This window comes from Balaenoptera musculus, chromosome 12, assembly GCF_009873245.2.
Source record: "Balaenoptera musculus isolate JJ_BM4_2016_0621 chromosome 12, mBalMus1.pri.v3, whole genome shotgun sequence".
Classification (NCBI taxonomy): domain Eukaryota; kingdom Metazoa; phylum Chordata; class Mammalia; order Artiodactyla; family Balaenopteridae; genus Balaenoptera; species Balaenoptera musculus.
The window spans coordinates 52422842-52448709 of record NC_045796.1 but is presented as its reverse complement, the minus strand read 5'-3'; the positions used below and the strand labels follow the sequence as shown (position 1 = coordinate 52448709).

Sequence of the window (25868 nt, the reverse complement as noted above, 5' to 3'; positions counted from 1 at the left end):
TCTCAAGCAATCTAATACATTTGTATTAATAAACGTGGATTGTCCTCGGGAGTTTGTTGCAAAGGGGCTTAATGTTTCTAGCCAGAAAACCGAGAAGTAAATTTAATATATTAAAGGACACATGTAATAAAGGCTAGGGTTAGACAGGAATACAAAACATTAAAGGGAAGGAAGTAAGCCTAGAAGGTGGAGATAGAAATAAATTACACAGCCATGTCTTTAATTTTGGTTCTTTGTGTCACAAACTAAACCATTCTTTGCTAAAGAAAATTATAGCCCTATCGTCCTCTACCGGAACCTGGCTAGAAACTACTGGGAAATAGTTTAAAGTTCTTTATGGAATCTGCTCATAATTATCCAGATTTTAAAGTGTACACTTCAGGTGTCCAGTAACCCAGCCTGGCAGGTTAACGCTGGACCATTTAGTGCCGAAAAGAGTGGACAGCCCTTCTCACGCTCACCTGTAATTTGTAGCAGCCACTGATTGCAGGGACCACTAACAGAGCTGTAGACTTTGCTGGAAGTCCCTGGAAGCCACACCTGGCACTTCTGCCCTCACCTGTCCCATTTTCTTTCCATGGACAACAGCTGCTTAGAACCCTCCCCTCATCTATTAACCCCATCACCAAACCTACTCAGTTCCACCTCAAAAAATATCACTTTGCTACACAGTGAATGCCAACCCTTTGACTCCAGCAGAGTAGCATTGTTTTGTGAACTCAAATGGTGAGTGCCAAAGGTCCAAACCTTCCTTTTTGCTTAAATGGCAGTATATCAACACTTCAAAGCAGCATATCCAAATATTTTGATCATGCATTGAAATCAGAAAAGAATGTATAATGCACCAATAAATGTATTATTTATTTACAAATTATAGAAGTGTACAATTGTACAATATATTATGTACATTATAAAACACATAAAAATAGAAATTTAAAAGGCTGAGAATAAATACAAACAACCGCTTTAACATTTTCCCAGTGGACTGATTACCTGCATATTCCTGGGATGTACACGCCCCCACCTGAAACCACAGCCCTAAAGCAGGCCAATGATTGCTAGACTTGAATTTTTAGCTCAAGTTACAGAAAAATGTACAAGATCACAGCTTTTTTTTTAGTTTTGCAAAATAGCCCTAGCATCAAGTTTAAATGTGTGAAGATGCCTGATGCTAACTTTTTCAGACATATTTGGGCTAATCACTGCACAGCTGGTAGGTAAAATGTCACATTATGGTTCACTGATAGCTGTTTCAGTTACCATAAGGCAGATTAAATAGGGGATTTCATGGAGTTGAATAAGAATATTTGGGGAGGAAAATGCTTTAAAGAAATACTTAATAATAAAGGATGAAGGTTTGCCTTTTTCTTTTTTTAAGCCAACAAGTAGCTAGCACCTAAAAAAACTCCTCTGCCTACAGTGGAAAGACAAACAAAAAAAGGCATTCCAAACAATGGTCATTAGCCAATGCAAATGGATTAAAACAGACTGCCACACATCTGCCTGCCCTAATACCTGTGAGTCATTAAGAACGCAAATTCTTTGATTTTTACAGCCCCAGTGTCCAATCACAGACCCAGCCACACTGAAACTCAGTAAATATGTGATGAATGATGAACAACCCCTCGAAAAATATGCGAAGTGCTTGCTGAATTACATTTGAAATAACAATTGTTGCTAAAGACCACTCCAGTATCTGGTTTTTATTGGCTGAAGTGAATAACTGGATAAATGTTATGGTCGAGAATAATATGCTCAGAGAACCTCATTACATTCCTCAACACCCTTGCCCCCGTTTTCCACATCAGTCCGTTGGTGTCCACCCGCCCTGCTTCCCCCCAGGGCCTGAGCCTCCACCTCGCCGTGGAGCCCTGCAGCCAGACCAGGCGCATTATCCTTCTGCACCCCTCAGTGCAAGCTGGGAGAACTAGAAGACAGTAATGTTCTACACAGAAAACCTTATTCAATGTACTCAATTTTTCAAAAATATATTCACCAAAAAATTTTTTTTAATTTTAAAGGACATGAACACCTGACTTCGAGATTGAGATATGCAGGTGGGGCCTCAATCAAGTTTCATAACACAAAAATTTACAACTGAAAGACTTTCAATTGTGGTCTCCTCTGGACGAGTACCTTTTAATAGGTACTTCACCAATTTAAAGAGATAAAAATATTATACAATTTAAGTAGCTTAATTTCATAAATAACCAGTTTCACTTTGTATATGCACACTGAATGTTTTCGTCTATATGTTCATCTATTCTGTTGACAAAATGTCAGTGTTTCTTGATGGGAACAAAACTGAAACTGCACTCAATGAAAGTTTCCATTTGATTAAATGCAAACCAGGGTAAATTAATTATTAAATCTCAATAATAGAGAAAGAAGGAAGGGATGTAGAATTCAGAGACTTGCTGGAAAGATGAGAACTATAAAATGAAGGCTCAGTTCTTTCACTATTGCAATATGGAAAGCGCTTACCTAAAGTACTCATTAGAAGAAAATGTACTATTTGGTTAGGAAGTACACATATATCACACAAATGGCAAAGGAAAACAGGCTAGTAGGGTTTCCTAACGAGGTGATGTTGTTTTTTTAAGCACTGTGGTGAGTTACTGGGTTGTAAAATCATCCTCTAGCCTTAAAATCAGAAAGAAGCCAGTTGTTTGAATAACTTACAAAGCCTCTTTAAGACAAAATCGCCAATAGAATAGAAACACTTTTCTTGAAAAGTATCTTTCAAGAAAACCAGGACTGCGCATACTACACATTGTTTCATTTGCTCACTTTCCTTGCCTTCATGCCACCTGCGTTTTCTCTAACCTCTCCTTTCACTGGATGCTACAGGCTGGCTCACTCCCTTCCACCTCAATTAGGTGACCAGCAGCTTCCCAGCAAAACCTGACTCGAAAATTAAACCCATCCTCTACTTATAAAATGAAACAATTCCTCAGTGGCGCTTCTGCTTCCCAAGGAAGGGTCTCACTAACACCTTTAAAAGAAAAATAGGTGATGGAGGTTCCAGTGAAAAAACTGCTTTGACCATATTATAGGATTTAGAACCAACCTAAATTTAGAACCAAAAAAACCCCCATTCATGTTTTTGGTTAAATTTCAAATTTTATTTCCAACTACTGCAGTTACAAAACACCAGTGGTAATTCTGCATGGAAAGTGGCAACCTTCTAAGTAAACAAGGTCACAAATTAGTATTCCAAGAGTACTTTGGTCTGCGGAGATTTAGATAGGAGAGGATTATTACAATCAGTCCTCTAATAGAGACTTACGCTTCCTCCGTATCTAGTAATACTAATACCGCAATAACTCATCATGTACACATTTCTGCTCTTTATACGCACTACCCTGTGGGAGCGTGAGGGGGAAATTCCTCCCAATCATGGGTTTTTCTATAGTATACAGAAATAGCAATCACTTCAGCAGTCATGTACATTATTATTAAATTTTTAGTTGAAAAATAAAAGAATGAGTTATCCTATCATATCCCTTTCTGGGAGTAAAAAGACACACCATTACAAACGTAAAGTGAGTCAAACTTCTATTTTATTGACAGGAGTCCAAAATGAATACAAAAAAATGCCTCGTTTGCATGTTATATTTTTCCTTAAAAGGCTTCTGATAGAGTCAGGTAGATTAAAAGCTAAGAATGTATTTCAGCTTTTATAATGAACCTTTTAAAAAAGGTTTAATAACGTAAGTCACCAATATCAGAGAACATATGGTCCCACAATCATTTTTAGATCTATAGCTTATAAAAAGAATTAGATCCTGTATTGATCTGCTAAAATAGAGGCTTAAAAATGTTTTAAGCCATTAAAAGCCATTTTTATAATCTGATAACTCTGGGCAATTAAGAAAAGGAAAATCCCAAAACGTAGCCCTCTATATTATGTGGAATGTGACAGAATGCCAACTTACGACCAAGATAGGCAAAAATAAAATGTTTAAAGCTATGAATGGAGCTTTTATAAATACTCTTGTATCACTGCAAAATGTCAATAAATGAATAATAGAGCTTACCAAGAGATTAAAACTTGAGCAGATGTTACTTAAAACATTTGTGGTGTTTATCATACTTTAACGTTTGTTAAAACTAAAGCTAAACAAAGAAAAGTCGCTCATTTATAGATTGTTTTTCATGTACCTTTACTTTCACTGGGACCACAAATGATCAGATAATACATAGCCCACACTTCTGGACAGTTATAACAAAGGGTTTATTATCATTTTCAGATGAAATAAATGCACCAGCCCATACTTGAAAGGCTTTCACAAGCCTTAAGCATTTTTCAGACTGTACCAAGGCACCACCACTGCCTAGTTATATTATGCACCCATTTCTAGTAAAGAACTAACACCTCCCTCAACATCAGTTCTGCACTGTTTCTGGTTTATTACACACTTCCAAAACAGCAAAAATTTGCAAATATGTGCAAATGTTGTGGTCCATTCATAGTACTGCTTAGTCATCATCTTCCTCCTCTTCTTCCTCTTCCTCAAAGCTATCTTCAAAGCCCTCGCTGTCCTCCTGGTCTTCATCCCCCTCTACTGCTGTATCCCACTGTGGGTGATTTTCTGGCACAGGCTTAGCCTCATGAACTTCCAACTATAAAAAAGAATTAAATGTAGACTTCAGAAACTTGGGGAGGAATAATGGGAGAAATACCTGGTAAAGAAAAGGTTTTCTTTGACTGCAGCAATTATAAAGATAGATTTTATGCTTTTAACTCTAAATTTAACAGATTTAGAACAGATATTCATCCCAGAAATAAAAAGGTGAATCTACTAACATGTAAGTATAGTTAAATTTCTAATGTAGTTTGATAGTTTGATTTTAGGAGCTTATACTATTTATTCTGTGACATGAAAGAGGAATAATTGTTATTCTTGAGCGAGAACACTGAGTAATGTCTTAATAAGTCTTCTGCTGATGAAGAAAAACTCAAGTGTGACTTCCAAAGAGGTATTTGCAGCCTCCAGACTCATGAAGTAACATTCTACAGCCAATGGAAAGAAATACAGTATTCTCGTGGGGGAAAAAAAGGTATGTCTTTGCTAGCTCCCTTCTCTTAGGTCTCCAGTATAGAGTGCAACAATACTTCTTCAGTACAGTCTCTCTAACACAATAGCATGCCTCTTATAAAAAGCTCAAGTGAAATGGTAAACACTGATGGGAGTGTGCTTCAAATGATACACAAATGTATACTCTAAAATGATCAAAAACAAATTAGTTTTGGAAATCAACAAACACTACAATGGAATCTGTGGGAAAACACATGTGCTTTTTAAAGAAAACAGAACCCATTTGGTGAGGCCCTGTAAAGTAAGAGCATATTACAGCACATTAAAATGTATCACGTAAGTTATACTCAAGGTTCTAAATCATTATACTCCGTTAATACAACTTAAGTTTATTACTGAAAGAGTAGTCCATCAAGTATATTACCCAAAAGTATGAGATGACCTCTTTTTCTATTATTCTACATTTCAAAACTAGAAAAGCTTCTCCAGTGTATTAAGCACTTATTCAAATAGACAACCATATTTACTGCATAGTCATTATTCTTACCTTCAATGGTTTAATCTGATCCAAACCCATATAGGAGTCTGATCTTAGAAACACTGTATATTGATAATTTCCAGGCTTTCCTGGTGCAGGAAACTTCAGTTCTACCTAGAATATAAAATCAGCACTTAAAATCTGTATTTTGAGGAGTGGAAGAAACAACAGCTCACTCCTAAAATATTTAGACTAGAGTATTTAATAGCTAGGGTTTACTCAGATGACACAGGAGGTCCTAATAAATGTTACAAAAGTTCTAACAACAACAAATACATACATATATGATGTTTATGTCATATATATACTATACAAAAAGAAAACAAAAAGAGGCAGAATTGATGGGGTTAATTTCTATCTCCACAATTCAAGAAAGCATATTTAAAGCAACCAAGTTCTATGTTGACCATCACATCTTCACAACTTGAATGAAGTTGGGTATAAAAGTAAAATAAATGAAATTGGCTAAAACAGACTTCACCAGAGAGGAAACAACAGTTCTTGCCAAATTTTCTTATTTCTACGACAAGTGTTGTGAGATAATAGAAAATATATATTATTGGCCTCTGCCCTCAGTTCCAGGCACAGAGCTCCTCAAACCCCTGTAATTTCCTAAGTGATAAGAGCACAAGGAGCATCTTTTGTTCTAATATTTGGTCTTTGACTCTGGTTCCTGACACTGAGCTTATAAATCCCTTGGAATTTCCTGGATAAGAATGAGTTCTCTTCTAATGAGGTGGCTCTTGGTGGGCTCCTAGATGAGGACTGGTCACCAGAAAGCCCAACCCATGATTAGAGGCTTAGAACTTTTAGTCCCACGCCCCCATTCTCCAGAGAAGGGCTGGAAACTGAGCTAATGATCAATTATGCCTTTGTGATAAAGCCTCCATAAAAATCCCCAAAGTAGGGGTTCAGGGAGCTTCCGAGTTGGTGAACATGTGCAAGTGCTGGGAGAGTGGATTGCTCAGAAAGAGCATGGAAGCTCCATGCCCCTTCCCACATACCCTGGCCCTAGGTACTTCTTCCATCTGGATATTCATCTATATCCTTTATCATACTATTTTCATAATAAACTGGTAAATATGTTTCCCTGAGTTCTGTGAGCCATTCTAGCAAATTACTGAACCCAAGGAGGGGGACCATGGGAACCACGATTTACAGCCAGTTGGTCAGAAGTATAGGTGACAACCTGGGACTTGTGACTGGCATCTAAAGATGGGGAGTGGGGGAACAGCAGTCTTGTGGGACTGAACCCTTAACCTGAGGTAGATATCCAGGTAGACAATGTCAGCACTGAGCTAAACCACAGGACACTCAGCTGGTGTCACAGCGAATTGCTTGGTGTGGGGAAAAGCCCACAAACTGGTATCAGAAGTGTTGAGAGTGTGGCAGTAGTGTTAGAGTAAAGCAGAAACACACAGGAGAAATACATTTTTTCTTTATAGATGTCCAATGCCTTACCAGGTCAAAAAGATACGTTATTTCCTATCATATACTAATGAACCTCAAATACAAAAATTTACGAACCCTTAGAAGTTTCTATTCCACTTGGACAAAGGAAGAATACATTTTTATGATGACATTTAGATGTTCTGGTAATCTGCCTCCACTTCCCAAAATCCAGATTTTGTTGGCAAGATTATATATTAAAATTTGCCATTAAAACAAACAAGTTAGAAAACATCATGGGAGAATTTTTTCTTAAATTAATCTCAAAGTTTGGCCCCTCTAACTGTAACATCACACCTAGAAATCATAAATGAAAAAAACTACTAAATCACACCATCAAACACCCAAATAAACCAATGGATAAACAAATGAGTAAATATTTCTATTTTTGCTTGATAAAAACAGCCACAAACTGGGGAGAAATATCTGCAATACACATCACAAAGGGCTGATTTCATAATATTTAAACAAAAAAAGTTCCCAAAACCAATTTAAAAGACCAATAACCCAACAAAAATGAACAATGGTCACAAAAACACACACAAAGAAATATGATTCAAACACACTGAAAGATGTACAGTTTCCCTCTTAAGAGAAATATAAAATTAAAACTACACTGAATACAACCAGCATAGTAAAAATTGATTCAGGCAAGAATCATCAACATATGCTAAAATGAGTGGGTTAAAGTCTGTTGGAGAACAGGGTGTTCACATAGTGTCCAAGTATCACCCCGCAGATTGGAGGAAGACATACTTTTTACAACAGAGAAAAGTCTTAACTAAATGATCAACCATGATATATCACCAATATCAGGCAAACTGATATAATGTGCCCCTGATGTGATGCACTAAGAAGGTTATTACATCACCTACGCAGCATTTTTGCCAAAAATATTTGAGAAGAATATAAGCGTGAGTAACCAATAAGACAAATTCAGATTAAGGGATATTCTATAAAATACCTTGCCTGGACTCTTCAAAAATGTCAATGGCATGAAAAAATAAAAAAGAAAGAGGTCAAAACTCATAGATGAAGGGTCTATGGGGGCATAACGTGCATGCCACATTTTTATATGTCTCACACACTGAGAGGCAATGGGCACACTTGAACATTCATTCTCCCTATGGAGAAATAAACATTTAGCAATATCAAAATTACAAATGTGCAGGGCCTCTGATTCATTAATTCTACCTCTATGAATTTATCCTATAGATATGTTTGTACCTGTGCAAAATGACATGAGGTTATTCATTGCAGCAAAAGACAAGAAACATCTTGTAAGCCCACCAAACAGCTGAGTGCTGAATAAACTAACTCCCACACAAAAGAATATCATGCAGCTGTAAAAACAAATGAGGAAGCTTTTTCTGTACTAACAAAAATTAATACAGAAATTAATTTGCACCATAACTTGGTGCAAATTCCAAGTTATGTCACTAAGAGAAAAAGGTAAGGTGCAGAACATGGTATATGCTACCTTTTGTGCAAAACTGGAGAGAATATACCTACATATTTGCTTGTAATTTACAATACCACATGAAGAACAGATAAAATTTTGATAACACTGATGGTCTCCAGGAAGTGGAATGGGTGACTGAGAGACAGGGATACAAGATATTTTCAGTGTGTGCACTTTTGTATATCTTCTGAAATATTAACTAGGTGAACGTATTATCCATTCAAAAATAGGTAAAATTTAAATTTAAAAAACTGTTAAAATTACTCTGTCAAAGAAATACCCTTAAGTTGGTACCAACTCTAAGTGTCAAATAAACAAGAAACTACTTCATACATGTACTACTTGGTTAGAAAGGTGGGAAAAAACGTTTTGGATTAAAAATCATCATCATAGATCTTGAAATTCAAAGCCTTGCTCTTGTCCACCAAGTCCAGGTAGACAGAACCTTCTTCCTAGAAAAATAACATAAAAAATCAAGAAGAAAAACAAGAAAATCCAAGGCAAAATATGTTCATCACAAAGCTATATTAGTGATGCCACTGACAGTGGACAATGCAATGTAATAAAAAATTCCACTCTAAAACACGAATCACCAGTTCTTATATTTGTTTTTTAAGACAAGAGGTATATATCTGAGCACTAACCCAAAGAGGATAAAAATCATAAATTTTTGTAAAACATAATTGAATTCTGGAGATAAGGTAAGGCATGTGTTCTGAGATAGTAACAGTGAAAACTCCCCAAAATAAGTTGAGAACAAGGTTTTAGAAGACTACCAAGTTGTAGTTCAGTACTTTATAAATTTCCAATGAGCTCTCTCCAAAAGGATGTCAGAGAATAGTTATAAAATGTGTCTTAAATAAAATGTAATAAGCCAAATACGATAAACTGATTTCTATACTGTTTTCTATATTTAAATGATGTTGTTGGATAATTACCTCTTCCATATCTTTTAGTGTGCACACATGGTATGGCATAGATATTAACGTTTGTTCCTTCCTATCTGCGATATAAAGCCACCACCATTCTTGTTTTTCCTGCAAAGAAAAAAAGAGTATAAATAACCAAAAAGAGTTGGAGAAATACAATTTTGCCTTGTCTCATTTTAGCGGTATGGTTATCCCTTGGTACCTGAGGGGGACTGGTTCCAGACACGCCCCCCCACACCCACAATGTGGACACCAAAATCCATGAATGCTCACATCCTTTATATAAACTGGTGTCGTATTTGCATATGATTTGTTTCATCTCTAGATTACTTATAATATCTAATACAATGTAAATGCTACGCCAGTACCCAGCAAATTCAAGTTTTGCCTTTTGGAACTTTCTGGAATGTACCCCCCTAACATTTTCAATCCACAGTTGGTCAAATCCACGGATGCAAAACCCACAGATGCAGAGGGCCAACTGTATTTTCCTTGTTTTATTCGTTGCTGTATCCCCAGCACAGACTCAGTGCCTGGTACAAAATAGATGTCAATAAATATTTACTGAATGAATAAATTGTTCTTAACCATTTGTAGATCTGCTCTCCACAACACTTTTGTTATGTAATTTTGGTGTTTCAAATGGCCCCTTAAACGCTATTGATGAACCTCTGTATTAAAAACCCCTGATTAATTGTAAATGACAAAAGATATGCTAAAAAAGAAAACAGTATGAACTATTACAATATCATTTAGCAAATAATCTTAGTAATGTTACCTAGTAATAAGCAAAAGCCAGAAAGTAGGAGTGGAAGGGATTTGGGCAACAATATCAGAAATCAATATATTAAAACACATTACTCATAAGAGAGCATCTCAGATTCTAAGAGCCTGTTTATACCTTTTACTGCACATGATTTTAATAAGCTCAGCATTTTTAGTTGTACTTCATAAAAGATTAGGAACAGAAAAAGAGCTGGGCAAAAAAATTGCCACCAGAATGCACAATGGTAGCAGAGAGCACTGACAGGAGACAAAAATCTATTAAAACAAAAATTAGAAGACTAGTCTGGAAGTACCAAACTTCAGTGTGCCCAGCAACCATCACTGTATTACAGCACAGGTCAGTAACTAAACAGTCATCTGCTTCGCATCCACTGTTTAAGAACTGGATAGAGACAATATCTTTCTAAAATGGCTTTTTAAAAAAAAATGTTTTGTAGCTAAAAATAAATTCTAGGATATTCCAAATAATCAACCAAAACAACAATAGACTATTCTAAAGTCTCAATTATCCAAAAGAAGGTTAAAAAAATGACTTTTTACTGAAAATAGTTTCGTAGGAAAAATGTTTATGCTTCTAAGCCAAAATCACTTGCACTTTCTATTGCATTTCAATCCTAAGACATTAAAATTTGTTTTATTATCTTTCTAAAAATGCTACACTAAGTTCAGCTAAAAGCTTTTGTTTAAATGCCTTAAACTACGAGGCACTGCAACATTAATAAGCAGAATAACAGATCACAAGTGCATGATCAACCCAACTTCTGCTTAACCCAAGGGTTAAGACTACCACAATAGGTATATGTGTATATATATGTTCGTCTATGTGTGTTTTGAACACACAAAATGTGTAAAACATAACAGACTCAAAATGGAGTACAGTTGTACCCCACAGGAGATTGGTTCCAGGACCACCCCACCTCCAGGATACCAAAATTCATAGATGCTCAAGTCTCTTACATAAAGTGTCATGGTACAGTTGGCCCTCCGTATTTGCAGATGCAGAACCCACAGATACCGAGGGCCAACTGTATAAACATCTGGCCTTTGTGAGCCAGAGTCTCTGCTGCAACTACTCAACTCTGCCACTGTATTGCAAAAAGAATGAGTGTGACTCTGTTCCAACAAAACTTCATTTACAGGCTGGGAGGCAGATTTGTCTGTAGGCAGTAGTTTGCCAATGCCTGTTTTAAAGCCATCTAGACCTGATTATTTCACTTCTCTAAACCTCACTTTTTTCTCTGTTAAGTGATGAATGCCTACCTCACGCTGTGTTGTGAACATAAACCGAGATAATACAAGTAAAATATCTGTAAAACTGCCTAGGACACAGAGCACAATAAAATTACAGTTACATTTATATAGCCACTATGGAAAACAGTATGGAGGATCCTCAAAAAATTAAAAATACAACTACCATATGATTCAGCAATTTCACTTCTGGCAATTTACCCCAAGAAAACAAAGTTGCTAATTTGAAAAGCAATTACCGCAATTACACAGCAATTCACCGCATCATTATTTACAGTAGTCAAGATATGGAAGCAACTGAAGTGTCCATTGATGGATGAATGGACAAAGAAGATATGGTACATATATACAACGGAATATTACTTAGCCATAAAAAAGAATCGAAATCTTGACATTTGAAACAATGTGGATGGACCTAGAGGATATCATGTTAAGTAAAGTGAGAGAAAGACGAATACCATATGATCTCACTTATTTGTAGAATCTAAAAAACAAAACAAAATGAAAACAGACTCACAGACATAGAGAACAAACAGGTAGTTGCCAGAGGGGTGGGGGTAGGGGGAGAAATAAGTGAAGGAGATTAAGAAGTACAAACCTCCAGTTATAAAATAAATAAGCCATGGGGATGTAATACACAGCATAAGGAATATGATCAATAATATTGTAATAACTCTGTATGGGAACAGATGGTTACTAGACTTACTGTGGCGACCATTTCATAATGTATGCAAATGTCAAATCACTATATGGTATACCTGAAACTAACGTGATGTTGTATTTCAACTATATATCAATAATAATTTTTAAAGTTATGATTATTAATGAAATGAGGTAAACATCTCTACTATTTAAGTGGTCTGACATTTCATTACCAGAACAGATATTAATATGAGAAGCAGAGGGGTATATTCAAAATGTGCATTTATTCTTTATCTCCACTTAGAGAATGCCTCCCACCCTCCACCCCCTAGCCATGCTATTTGATTAAAATGAGATTCATTCAAGAATACTATTTATTAAGAAGCTAGTGACTATCTGGGACTTCCCTGGTGGCGCAGTGGTTAAGAATCCACCTGCCAGTGCAGGGGACACAGGTTTGAGCCCTGGTCCGGGAAAATCCCACATGTGGTGGAGCAACTAAGCCTGTGTGCCACAACTACTGAGCCTGCACTCTAGAGCCCATGAGCCACAACTACTGAGCCCGCGTGTCACAACTACTGAAGCCTGCATGTCTAGAGCTCGTTTTCCTCAACAAGAGAAGCCACGGCAATGAGAAGCCCGTGCATCTCAATGAAGAGTAGTCCCCGCTCGCCGCAACTAGAGAAAGCCCGCCTACAGCAAGAAAGACCCAATGCAGCCTAAATAAATAAAAGAAAATTTAAGATTAAAAAAAAAAAAAAAAAGAGCGGATCTGTTGTGTAAAAAAAAAAAAAAAGAAGCTAGTGACTATCAATCTACGGCACTGCACCTACGCTCTCTTGATGCACATGGTGAAAAGTGGAAAAGATGTTCTACCATGAGTTATTTGTACTTTAAACAAAACTGTTTCTGTTGTGTGAGATTCCCAACCATTCTTAACTTATTAAATAAACATGAGCTGCAATTAACATGTAAGTCAATTATTAACATAAAACTTTAAGTAATTTAAGTGGGTAGTATGGTGGTTAGGTAGGTACATGGGAAGGTAGACAGGTAGATGTTAGGAAAATCCTAAATAAAGTTTATCTGATAAATGGCACTTTGAGATATTTACCATGTAGATGAAATTACAAGAAGGCATTTTCACTGCTAAAATGTTCTAAGGGAGTAAATGAATGCTTTGCTTATTAACTAAGCATGGTCTAAAATGAAGCTGTCTATTATAAGGGTACAAATTATGCAGCTTACAGCATCCCATGGTACTTTTAAAACCAATCAATGAGCGGAATTTATTCGCTTGCTTTCAGGAGCTTTGGTGTTGGCAGACGACACTGCAATGGGCAAAATGCCCCAACAGATGGGCTATAGCTCAGGACATGCCAGAAGATCAGTGCACACAGTAAGATGGAATCCTGGGCTGACTTCTCTCCAAGTCAAAACAAAAGTCTGTGCAGAGCCACTCATTTATTATTAGCAGAGCCAAATCACTTAGGAATTTGCCTTCAGCAGCCCCCAGCAACTAGAGATTGATGTTCTAGAGCAGAAAGCAGATTTATACATGAAATCACCTGCCAAACATGAGTGGTAAGCACAAGGTTCTGTGGCAAAGCTGCAAGGCAGTCTACGGGAACAGCTTCGCTAAACTAAGAGGCAACCAGTCCTTGATCTCTAGCCACAGACAAAATCATCCACAAATGCAATACGTCAAGCAGATCCCAAATTCATTTGAAAGACAAACAACATAGCGTATCAAAGAGATCAAAAGTTGAACAGGCCACAGTCACAAAGTAAACAAGCACAAGGGAACAAACAGCACTGCAATGATCTGTCCTGAGCTTGGGGCTTGGCTACTACTGAACTTTTAGCGGGTCCCTCAGCCATGGGCTTGCCTCTTCCCATGGACCAGGGCAATTATCAGAGCAAGTCTAGTGGCTACAGGTGGCCAGTAGAGAACCCTCAGAGAAAACCCACGGGGAAAATTTAAGGACATTTTCATCCTATTTAAAACATGACCGAAGTGTGAGATTCACAACAGCCACATAGTCATAGGCAAAATATGCATTTGTCCAACTAGGACTGCCTGAACTGCTAATGAAAAATCATCATTAAGCACAACTCTCAGTAATCTGGGCGCAGAAAAGACAGAAGTACTTAAAAAGTTAACAACCCTCCTTTTAAACAACACATTCACTAAAAATGATTTATGTTGAAATATAGGCTTCAAAAATGTGGCCTATCAAGAATAGACCACATTCAGCATATTTGAGCCAATACACACTACAGAGAGATAAAAAGCAACTAAGAAATATCTGAATAGAACGAGGAAAACACTAGGCTGTGTATAACTCACCTCAGGAAAGTAAAGACTATAAACAGGGTGTGTTATCTTTGATTTGGTTTCCAGTAGAGCTCGCTCCTTTCGCTGTATACTTTGTTGTAATTCTTGCCACTCCTGTAAAGTGAAAATTAAATATTTGAAATCAAGCATGTTTTCAATCATTTTGAGGGGTGTCCGTCTTCTTCCAGATGTTATTCCTGACAACACTAACTACTACTGAGTTCAGTTCACAAATCTGATCATTTCCCTGCCCCAGACTTACAATGCTTCTTTTCATAAATCAACTCTAACCCATCTAGCATGCACTACACAGCCAATCATGACCTGACCTGGACCTGTCTCTCCAGTCTCCTGTCACTGTTTTCCTCCCTGCACTTTTTCTTCTAGTCGTTTCCAACCACCTAGACTTCTCTGACCTCACCAGCTATTTCACTCCTCCTAAACCCTGTTTGGATTTTTGTTTTCTTTTTTCTCTACCTGGCAAATTCCTACTCATTATTCTTTCAGGAGCAGCTAAAGTCTAAAGTGTGAGTTCCTGAGTCCCACAAATCGTCCTCTACCCCAGAGCTGAGTTGATCACTCCTTCCTTTGTGCCATCACTGCCCCTTGCACAACGTGCATAGTCTCTTTGGTACTATAGTGCTTACTTACAAGTCTGCCTTCTCCATTAGGCTACTATCATTCAAGGGCAGAAACTATTGCACATTTAGCTTTGCATTCCTATCATCTAACACCGCGCTTGCAGTGTGACAGATAATGAGTAATTATTTGTTATTTGTATAATTATTTGTCAATTGAATGAATGTATTTTTTGGTCATCTGAAGAAACTAGTTTATCAAAACCCTACTAACCTAGTCACTTCTACTAACCCTAATACAGCCAGAAAGAAATATGTCAACTCTTTCTCAAAACAAGGGTGGGGGAATAATTTCTGTGATAGGTTTTAATTTCCTGGCAATCAACTTAATTCTCAAAGTACAAAAACACTCAAGGGCCAGCAACTGCTAAAAACAGTCATCCTTATTTTTCTCCCACCATTCCCAAGGGCAAGTACATTATTTCTATATACCTTTACCCTTTGCCCTTTTCCTTTTTCCTTTTTTTTGGCCTCTGCTTTTGCTTCAGAGGCTACTCAGGGAATCTCTTTTAAATTCCTAAACCACAGGGTTACTTTAGATCCATGGTCCAGTCAAGAACACCACAAACATAAAGAAGATGGCTGATCAGGTTACAGTCCATTTACAGTGAGCCTCTAAGGGCCGTTATTTGTCCACCAAATATTCTTTTCTACAGCCTTCTCATAAATCATGTGCAACTTAATGCCATGCCATGAGATTTTTTTTCTATTCCCTTTACCCTCACAATCTTAATTCCTTAGTGACAGCCCTTTCCTTAATGTCTTATATACCTCTTGAAACGAGGTGGCATTCCGTAAATGTTAGCTTTTACCTTAACCAACTTCTTGACGTTACAGCCCACAGTAATGTTTCTTCACCCTAAACATTTCCTGGAACTTTTGAGATCCTCTTCCAAGTAAATGCTACCTATTTCATAATCCACCTTTCCTTACTCATATTTCCAGATAACACAGAAAATTGCCTTAAGAGAACAAACTGACTTCACCTCAGACCCAGGTCCTACCCCATCTAACAATTTAAGATTTAAGAAAATTAGGATTTCCAATCTTGTTAGAAATAACTTTTCTTTATAATTACAACTACCATCCCTCAAAAACATTCTGTAAAAGTAATATAAGATTATAAAATATACTGGTATTGCTTAAGACAAGCAAAAAAAGTAAGCAAGCAAAGGAAAAACAACAACAGAAACCAAAACTATCATCAGAGGTATAATTCCAATTATTTAAACCTATAAGTCTTACTGCTTCATCATCCTTGTTTTGTTTTTCATCTTGCTCTCTATCAGAGTCTCTGTCACTACCATCATCTTTTTCACTTTGAGAGTCTCTATTGGTTTCTTCTTCCTCAGAGTCACTGCCTTTGTCAGAAACTTCTTCTTCATCTTCCTTTACTGCAGCTTCCTAAAAGGAAAAAGCAACCACAAAAGCTCTGAATATCTCAATGAATATACCATTCTGAGTCCCTGAAACTAATTTACTGTCATTATAATTAAACGGGCTCAAGATTACAATTTCACTATTCATGCAGAATTTTAGAGAATTATAAACATTTTTATGTATAAATATGTGGGAGTCAGCCTGAAGACTTTTAACATTTGGCTTATTTGTCTTTTTGTCAGTTATTTTATTCAGTCTTCAGAGTTTGTAAAACAAAAATATTTTATTTCTATTTGCAAAATATACTACCACAATGGCTAAGATGGCTCATCTTTCACAAACACCAATTATACAATAGATTTTATTTGAGAAGGAGAAATGAGAAGTTTATAGTACTGCTTTGGGAATTTAATATCATCTTCAATAAGGAGTATAATGCAGTAAGGAAAGTCACTGTCCCAGACAAAATACTTACTAGTCCGTTTCAAGAAGCAAGAAAAAGAATAGCAAATTAAATGCAAAGAAAGTAGCAGTGAATAATACAGACCAGAAATCAATTAAAGAGAAAGCAGATATGCAAAAGGGAAACCCAAACAAAACCAAACATTGGTTCTTTAAAAAGATTAATAAAATTAATAAATCTTATTAGGCAAGACTGATCGAAGAAAAAAAGAGACAATACAGATTACCAATATTAGGAATAAAAGAGACATAACTACAGATCCAAAAGACATTAAAAATAAGGATATTATGAATAACTTTGTCAATAAATTTGACAACTTAGAGGAAATGGACAAAGTCCCTGAAAAACACAATTTACTAAAACTGATATAAGAAAAAAAGTGGAATATGTTAAATAAATGGACTCTACAATTAAATCCTTTTTCAAACTCCAAGCCCATATGGCTTCTCTAGGTAATTCTTTCAAATAAGAAACAACCCAATCTTATATACCCTTCCAGGAAAAAGAAAGAGAGAATAATCCCTAACTTGTTTAATGAGGCCAGCATAAACGTGATCCAAAACCTCGCAAGAATATTACAAGAAAGAAGAATGACAAACCAACTTTCTCTCATAAAAATAGATGCAGGAATCCTAAACAAAATATTACTAAATCCAGATAAATATTTTAAAAATACTATGTTATGAGCAAATGAGATTTGTTCCAGGAATACAAGGATAGTTTAAAATTTTTTAATTCATCAGTATAATTAGTCACATTAACAGAAAGGAGAAATATCATACAATCATCTCGTGATAAAAAACCAAACTGGGAATAGAGGGAACACATCCTTAACTTGATAAAGAATATCTACAAAAACCCTATACCTAACCTCATACTTAGTGGTGAAATAATGTTTGCTTTCTCCATGAGATCAACAATAAGAAAAGGGTGACTGCCATCTTCACTTCTACTTCTAATCAACATTACACTGAAAGTTCTAGCCAGTACAGTAAGGCAGAAAGGAAGAAACCGCATAAAGATTAAAGTAAAGCTGTCTTTATTCCCAGATGGCATGATTGTGTATGTAGAAAATCTTTTTCTTTAAATATCTACAAATAGTTAGAATTACTGTCAATTCATCAAGAATCCTTGATGTAAGGTAAATATTTAGAAGGCAACTACACTTCTATACACCAGCAATAAACACTGAAGAATGAAATTTTTTTAATGTTATTTGCAATAGCACTAGAAAGGATCAAACACACAGGAGTAAATCTAATGAAAGATGTGTCATATCCTCTGCCAATGGAAATCACAAAACACTGCTGAGAAAAATTAAGAAAGATCCAGTTAATAAAGATAAAGCATAATTATGAATAAAAAGAGTCAATACTGTTAACCTGTGAATTCTTCCCATATTGAATCACAGAGTAAACACAATACCAATCTAAATTCCAGCAGCTTTTTTTGGGTGGAAATTCTCAAGCTTATTCTAAAATTTTAGCTGGAAATGCAAAGGACCTAAAATAGTCAAGACAATTTTGAAGAAGTAAAATAAGAGTTTGAGGACTTACATGACCATATTTTAAGACTTAAAATAAAGCCACAATAATTAAGACAGTGTGGTACTGGCACAAGAAGAGACAAATAATCAGTGCAATGGACTAGAAAGTCCATAAACAGATTTGCGCATATACACTTATGGTAACTTTTTTACAACAAATCACTATTGCAATTCAGAGAGGAAAGAATGATCTTTCCAATAAATGGTGCTAAAATAAGTGGTCTATAATCCCAATCTCACACTATTCACAAAAATTTAAGATATAACACAGAGCTAAATTTAACAAGCAAAATAATAATACTCATAGAAGAAAACAAAAATATCTTCCATTCCTTGTGTCCTTGGGATAGGCAAAGATGTCTCTAACAGGACACGAAAGCACTAACCATAAAGACTGATGAAACAGACTTTATTAAAATTAAGAACCATCAAAAGCTCCATTAAGAGAGCTAAAAGGGACTCATATCCAGAATACATAAAGGAATCCTACAAATCCATAAGAAGAAAAACAACCCCAAAATAAAAGAGGATATCCAAATGGCCAGTATGTACATGAAAAGGTGCTCCAAATCATTAGTCATCAGGTAAATATAAATAAAACCACACACAGGAAAAACACACACACACACCCACACCCACACCCACACACACAGATACCACCACAGATCCATCACAGTGGCTTAAATAAAAAAGAATGGTAAAACCAGGTATTGGTGAGGATGTGGAACAGGACTCATATTTTGCTGGTAGGACCAAAAAATGGTAAAACTTTAGAAAATGGGCTCTTTCAACAAGTTAAACATACACCTATTTTATGACCCAGCAATTCCACTGCTAGGTACATACCCAAGAAAAATGAATGCCCACAAAATGACATGTACAAAAGCAGAACATCTTTATTAAGAATAGGCAAAAACCAGAAAAACCCATAATGTCCACCAATCACAGAACAGATAAATTGTGGTATATTCATATAATGGAATCTCTCTCTCTCTCACACACACACACACACACACACAGCTGCTGCTACACACTGTACAGGTGAATGTCAAAGACACTATGTTGAATGAAAGCAGCCAAACAATTCCACTTACAGGAATTTTAAGAATAGGCAAAACTAATCTACGGTCCTAACAGTGAGAACAGTGGGGAAGGCCGTGGGGGGTGGATGGAGGGGTCACTGACTGAGAAGGGTACAAGAGAGCCTTTTAGGGTGCTGGTAAGGTTTTATATCTTGATCTGGGTATAATGGGTACACACAATTGTAAAACTTCAGGAGCTATACACATAAGATTTGAACATTTTAGTGTATGTTAGACCTCAATAAAGATGATAGTAACAATAATCTTTACATAAGATAATAAACTTACGCTCCCAACGACTCCGTTAGCCTGCTTTTGTTTCTGTTGCTTTGGTTGTGATAAGGGCACAGGTGTAGGTTTTTTTTTTAAAGGTTTCTTTTTTTTTGATTTAGCAGTTTTCTTGGGTCCTTTACTCTTCTGTTGCCATCCTCCTTTTGTTCTGTTCTTGTTAGTATCACCCTGCTGTAAATCACAACACACATGCACACTCAGAAGTTGTAGCACTAGTTTCATTTGGAAGTCATAGTAAATTTTAGATGGAAATGGCTAAACTAATAAATGTTGTAGTAAAGTGAATTAGTCTCCCACAGGAATATAAATCAATCAGAGAACTAACAAAACAGTTCTTTCACCAGGAAAGATAGATAGGAAAACTGAAGTTTTTACCCCATCTTCTGCTGGCTGTTCCTCTGCAGCACAGATGGACTGCTCCTTTTCAAATACTTCCTACAGGTAGTGGGAAGAAAAATATAAAGTCTATCAACCTATATTTACCTCTCTGATAAAGCAATCTTTCAATATATATTATCAGTAAGTTTTTTAACTGCTGACAACTGCACGGGGTGGGGACAAAACCATGGATAGACAGGAGACTTGAAGCAATTACTAAATGATGTACATATGCAAATTTAGCAATCACTAAATGACGCTTTAGAAGTTACCTTCTGAAATATCTCACATCTGTCTTGAATATATTTTGAGAAGTACGTTCTACTTAAATTTATAAATGCAATGCCTTAAAATATGTAAACTCATTATAAGTCAGTCATATTTCATAATTTAAATTTTTACTTTTATTCTAATAGTAATCAGACATGACTATTTTAAAGTTATGAGAATTTGAATATATTACATTATTCTCTAACATTAAAACTTCAGGAGACCAATATTAGTTTATTTATGATTGTAAGTGATATTGCTGATATAACTGATATAACTTAGATATAACTAAGAAGTGGAACACCAAATCTACATATCCTAAAGACATACCCACCCACCAAATAATCCATTTAGAATCAGTACAGAAGCTATAAATTTAGGATTTGAAATCCTGTAAGAACTTAGCAAGAATCTATACTAGAAGACGACAAGTGATATGGGTTGTGTTTCATAAACTCCCTAGAATTATTAAAGCTAACAAGTGAAAACAACAACTGTTGGGCTCAAACTGTTGGCCTAATGCATCGGTCAGCAAACTATGGCTCACTGTCTGCTTTTTAAACAAAGTTTTATTAGAACACAACTATGCCCATTTGTGAGTTCAGCAGTTGCTACAGAGACTGTACGGCCTGTAAAAACCAAACATATCAATATTTTTTAAAATTAATTAATTTCTTTTTGGCTGCGTTGGGTCTTCGTTGCTACGCGCAGGCTTTCTCTAGATGCGGTGAGTGGGGGCTACTCTTTGTTGCGGTGTGCAGGGTTCTCATTGCTGTGGCTTCTCTTGTTGTGGAACATGGGCTCTAGGCATGCGGGCTTCAGTAGTTGTGGTTCACGGGCTCTAGAGCGCAGGCTCAGTAGTTGTGGCTCACAGGCTTATTTGCTTCGTGGCATGTGGGATCTTCCTGGACCAGGGCTCGAACCCATTTCCCCTGCATTACCAGGTGGATTCTTAACCACTGCACCACCAGGGAAGTCCTGAACATATTATTTAATAACTGGACCTTTATAGAAAAAGTCTGCCAGCCTCTAGCCTAATTCTATCATCTCTGCTTCATTTCTTCACTTATTAGTTGGGTTCTAATGCTTAATTATGCTGAGATACAACTGATGAAAGAACTGAAAGATAAATACTTGATTCTTTCCCTTCCTCCAGGGCACTTTTGCTTTTTCTTTTACTAATTACCTGAGAAGTGTCAACAGCCCAAGGCCAATTTTGTGCTCATTTCTCAGGCTGGGAATTTCAAAGCCTGTGGGCAGTGTAAATCTAGATTCTAAACCCAATCCTGACCACTGGCTTAGAGCTTCCTCTTCTCCCAGGAGGCACGTCTCATCCAGAGTCCATGATACAAATGCTTCCTTACCACTTGCTACCATAAAACAGTATCTTTGATTTGATATGTCCTACTACAAAATATGCTTTTCCTACCAGAGGTTTTAGACATGGGTTTTAAAGGTAGCATAGGTTTCCTACAGATGCCAATAGACCTCAGAGTAGAACAGGCTAAAATCTACCACTGGCTGAATAAAACTGAGCTGAAATACTACAGTCTATTAAAAATGGGTTACGACTATAGTTGAAACTTGGGAGTTATACTTGGCTTGGGAGGTAATATAAATATGTAACAGAAACTGAGAAAAACAAGATGCAGGAAACATAGACATTATGACTGGATTTAATGAAAAAGAATGAGAAAAGTACCAATATACATATACATGCATGTACATATATGCACTGAAAAGGTCCAGATAGTAAACACGAGCATGGAGAAAGATACAAAAAGATTAACACAAGACTGAATTCTGGTCATCTGGGTCTGACAAGGAGGTTTCCTGGGGGAGCAGGGGTGAGATAAGGGATCCATGATAAAACTATCATTTAACTCTGTGGGTATTCATGCATTAGGCTAGCTAAAGGGACGAGCTTCAAAACTGATGATCTCAGAGTGGTAGAATTTTAGGTGATTTTAATTTCTTCCTATACTTTTCTGCATTGCCTCAATTTTTTTCCCCACACAGCATGAATGTTTCACATAATTAGGAAAAAAAGCTAATTTTACTGTACTTTTTAAAATAAAAATAAAAGGGAGTAAATTCTCAAGAATTGACTAAAAAGAAGTAGGTAGAGGGCAGACAGCAGAAGCAAGAAGAACTACAATTCTGCAGCCTGTGGAAGGAAAACCACATTCACAGCAGGACAGACAAAATGAAAAGGAGAGGACTTTGTACCACATGAAGGAACAAGATTAAACCCCAGAAAAACAACTAAATAAAGTGGAGATAGGCAACCTTCCAGAAAAAGAATTCAGAATAATGACAGTGAAGATGATCCAGGACCTCGGACAAAGAATGGAGGCAAAGATCTAGCAGATGCAAGAGAAGTTTAACAAAGACCTAGAAGAATTAAAGAACAAACACCTAGAAGAATTAAGAACAAACAAACAGAGATGAACAATACAATAACTAAAATGAAGAATACACTTGAAGGAATCAATAGCAGAATAACTGAGGCAGAAGAACGGATAAGTGACCTGGAAGACAGAATGGTGGAATTCACTGCCGCAGAACAGAATAAAGAAAAAAGAATGAAAAAGAATGAAGACAGCCTAAGTGACCTCTGGGACAACATTAAATGCAACAACATTCACATTACAGGGGTCCCAGAAGGAGAAGAGAGAGAGAAAGGATGCAAGAAAATATTTGAAGAGATTATAGCTGAAAACTTCCCTAACGTGGGAAAGGAAATAGCCACCCAAGTCCAGGAAGCGCAGAGTCCCAGGCAGGATAAACCCAAGGAGAAACACGCCGAGACACGAAGTAATCAAATTGACAAAAATTAAAGACAAGGGAAAACTACTGAAAGCAACAAGGGAAAAATGACAAATAACATACAAGGGAACTCCCATAAGGTTAACAGCTGATTTCTCAGCAGAAACTCTACAAGCCAGAAGGGAGTGCCATGATATATTTAAAGTGATAAACGGGAAGAACCTACAACCAAGATGACTCTACCCAGCAATGATTTCATTCAGATTCGACAGAGAAATCAAAAGCTTTACAGACAAGCAAAAGCTAAGAGAATTCAGCACCACCAAACCAGCTCTATAACAAATGCTAAAGGAACTTCTCTAAGTGGGAAACACAAGAGAAGAAAAGGACCTACAAAAACAAACCCAAAACAATTAAGAAAATGGTCATAGGAACATAGATATCAATAATTACCTTAAACGTGAATGGATTAAATGCTCCAACCAAAAGACATAGGCTCGCTGAATGGATACAAAAACAGGACTCATATATGTGCTGTCTACAAGAGACCCACTTCAGACCTAGGGACACACACAGACTGAAAGTGAGGGGATGGAAAAAGATATTCCATGCAAATGGAAATTAAAAGAAACCTGGAGTAGCAATACGCGTATCAGATAAAATAGACTTTAAAATAAAGAACGTTACAAGAGACAAGGAAGGACACTACATAATGATCAAGGGATCAATCCAAGAAGAAGATAGGACAATTATAATTATATATGCACCCAACATAGGAGCACCTCAACACATAAGGCAACTGCTAACAGCTATAAAAGAGGAAATCGACAGTAACACAGTAACAGTGGGGGACTTTAACACCTCACTTACACCAATGGACAGATCATCCAAACAGAAAATTAATAAGGAAACACAAGCTTTAAATGACACAACAGACCAGACAGATTTAATTGATATTTATAGGACATTCCATCCCAAAACAGCAGATTACACTTTCTTCTCAAGTGCACACGGAACATTCTCCAGGATAGAGAATGTTGGGTCATAAATCAAGTGTCGCATCTTGGGTCATAAATCAAGTCTCAGTAAATTTAAGAAAACTGAAATCATATCAAGCATCTTTTCTGACCACAGTGCTATGAGATTAGAAATCCATTACAGGGAAAAAAACGTAAAAAACACAACACATGGAGGTTAAACAATACGTTACTAAATAACCAAGAGATCACTGAAGAAATCAAAGAGGAAATCAAAAAATACCTAGAGACAAATGACAATGAAAACACAATGATCCAAAACCTATGGGACACAGGAAAAGCAGTTCTAAGAGGGAAGTTTATAGCTATACAAGCCTACCTCAAGAAACAAGAAAAATCTCAAATAAACAATCTAACCTTACACCTAAAGGAACTTGAGAAAGAAGAACAAACAAAACCCAAAGTTAGTAGAAGGAAAGAAATCATAAAGATCAGAGCAGAAATAAATGAAATAGAAACAAAGAAAACAATAGCAAACATCAATAGAACTAAAAGCTGGTTCTTTGAGAAGATAAACAAAACTGATAAACCTTTAGCCACACTCATCAAGAAAAAGAGGGACAGGACTCAAATCAATAAAATTAAAAATGAAAAAGAAGTTACAACAGACACCACAGAAATATAAAGCATTAAAAGAGACTACTACAAGCAACTCAATGCCAATAAAATGGACAACCTGGAAGAAATGGACAAATTCTTAGAAAGGTATAATCTTCCAAGACTGAACCAGGAAGATACAGAAAATATGAACAGACCAATCACAAGTAATGAAATTGAAACTGTGATTAAAAATCTTCCAACAAACAAAAGTCCAGGACCAGATGGCTTCACAGGTGAATTCTATAAAACATTTAGAGAAGTGCTAACACCCATCCTTCTCAAACTCTTCCAAAAAATTGCAGAGGAAGGAACACTCCCAAACTCATTCTATGAGGCCACCATCACCCTGATACCAAAACCAAACAAAGATACTATAAAAAAAGAAAATTACAGACCAGTATCACTGATGAATATAGATGTAAAAATCCTCAACAAAATACTAGCAAACAGAATCCAACAACACATTAAAAGGATCATACACCATGATCAAGTGGGATTTATCGCAGGGATGCAAGGATTCTTCAATATATGCAAATCAATCGATGTGATACATCATATTAATAAACTGAAGAATTAAAACCATATGATCATCTCAATAGATGCAGAAAAAGCTTTTGACAAAATTCAACACCCATTTATGATAAAAACTCTCCAGAAAGTGGGCATAGAGGGAACCTACCTCAACGTAATAAAGGCCATATATGACAAACCCACAGCAAACATCATTCTCAATGGTGAAAAACTGAAAAGCATTTCCTCTAAGATCACGAACAAAACAAGGATGTCCACTCTCACCACTATTATTCAACATAGTTTTGGAAGTCCTAGCCACGGCAATCAGAGAAGAAAAAGAAATAAAAGGAATACAAATTGGAAAAGAAGAAGTAAAACTGTCACTATTTGCAGATGACATGATACTATACATAGAGAATCCTAAAGATGCCACCAGAAAACTACTAGAGCTAATCAATGAATTTGGT

General features: G+C 36.4%; 1 protein-coding gene across 1 annotated transcript in view; it reads right to left on the bottom strand.

Annotated features, from left to right (window-relative positions):
* Positions 1-842: 842 nt before the first annotated feature.
* Positions 843-25868, bottom strand: part of SEC63 (SEC63 homolog, protein translocation regulator) — a 77819-nt gene continuing 52793 nt past the window's right edge. Inside the window, exons 15-21 of the mRNA XM_036871286.1 lie at positions 20210-20269; positions 19832-20005; positions 16318-16476; positions 14447-14548; positions 9430-9528; positions 5590-5694; positions 843-4626 (exon numbers count right to left, since the gene is read on the bottom strand). Of these exons, the coding sequence (XP_036727181.1) occupies positions 4483-4626; positions 5590-5694; positions 9430-9528; positions 14447-14548; positions 16318-16476; positions 19832-20005; positions 20210-20269 (843 nt within the window). The 3' untranslated portion in view covers positions 843-4482. The remainder of the gene's footprint in view (positions 4627-5589; positions 5695-9429; positions 9529-14446; positions 14549-16317; positions 16477-19831; positions 20006-20209; positions 20270-25868) is intronic.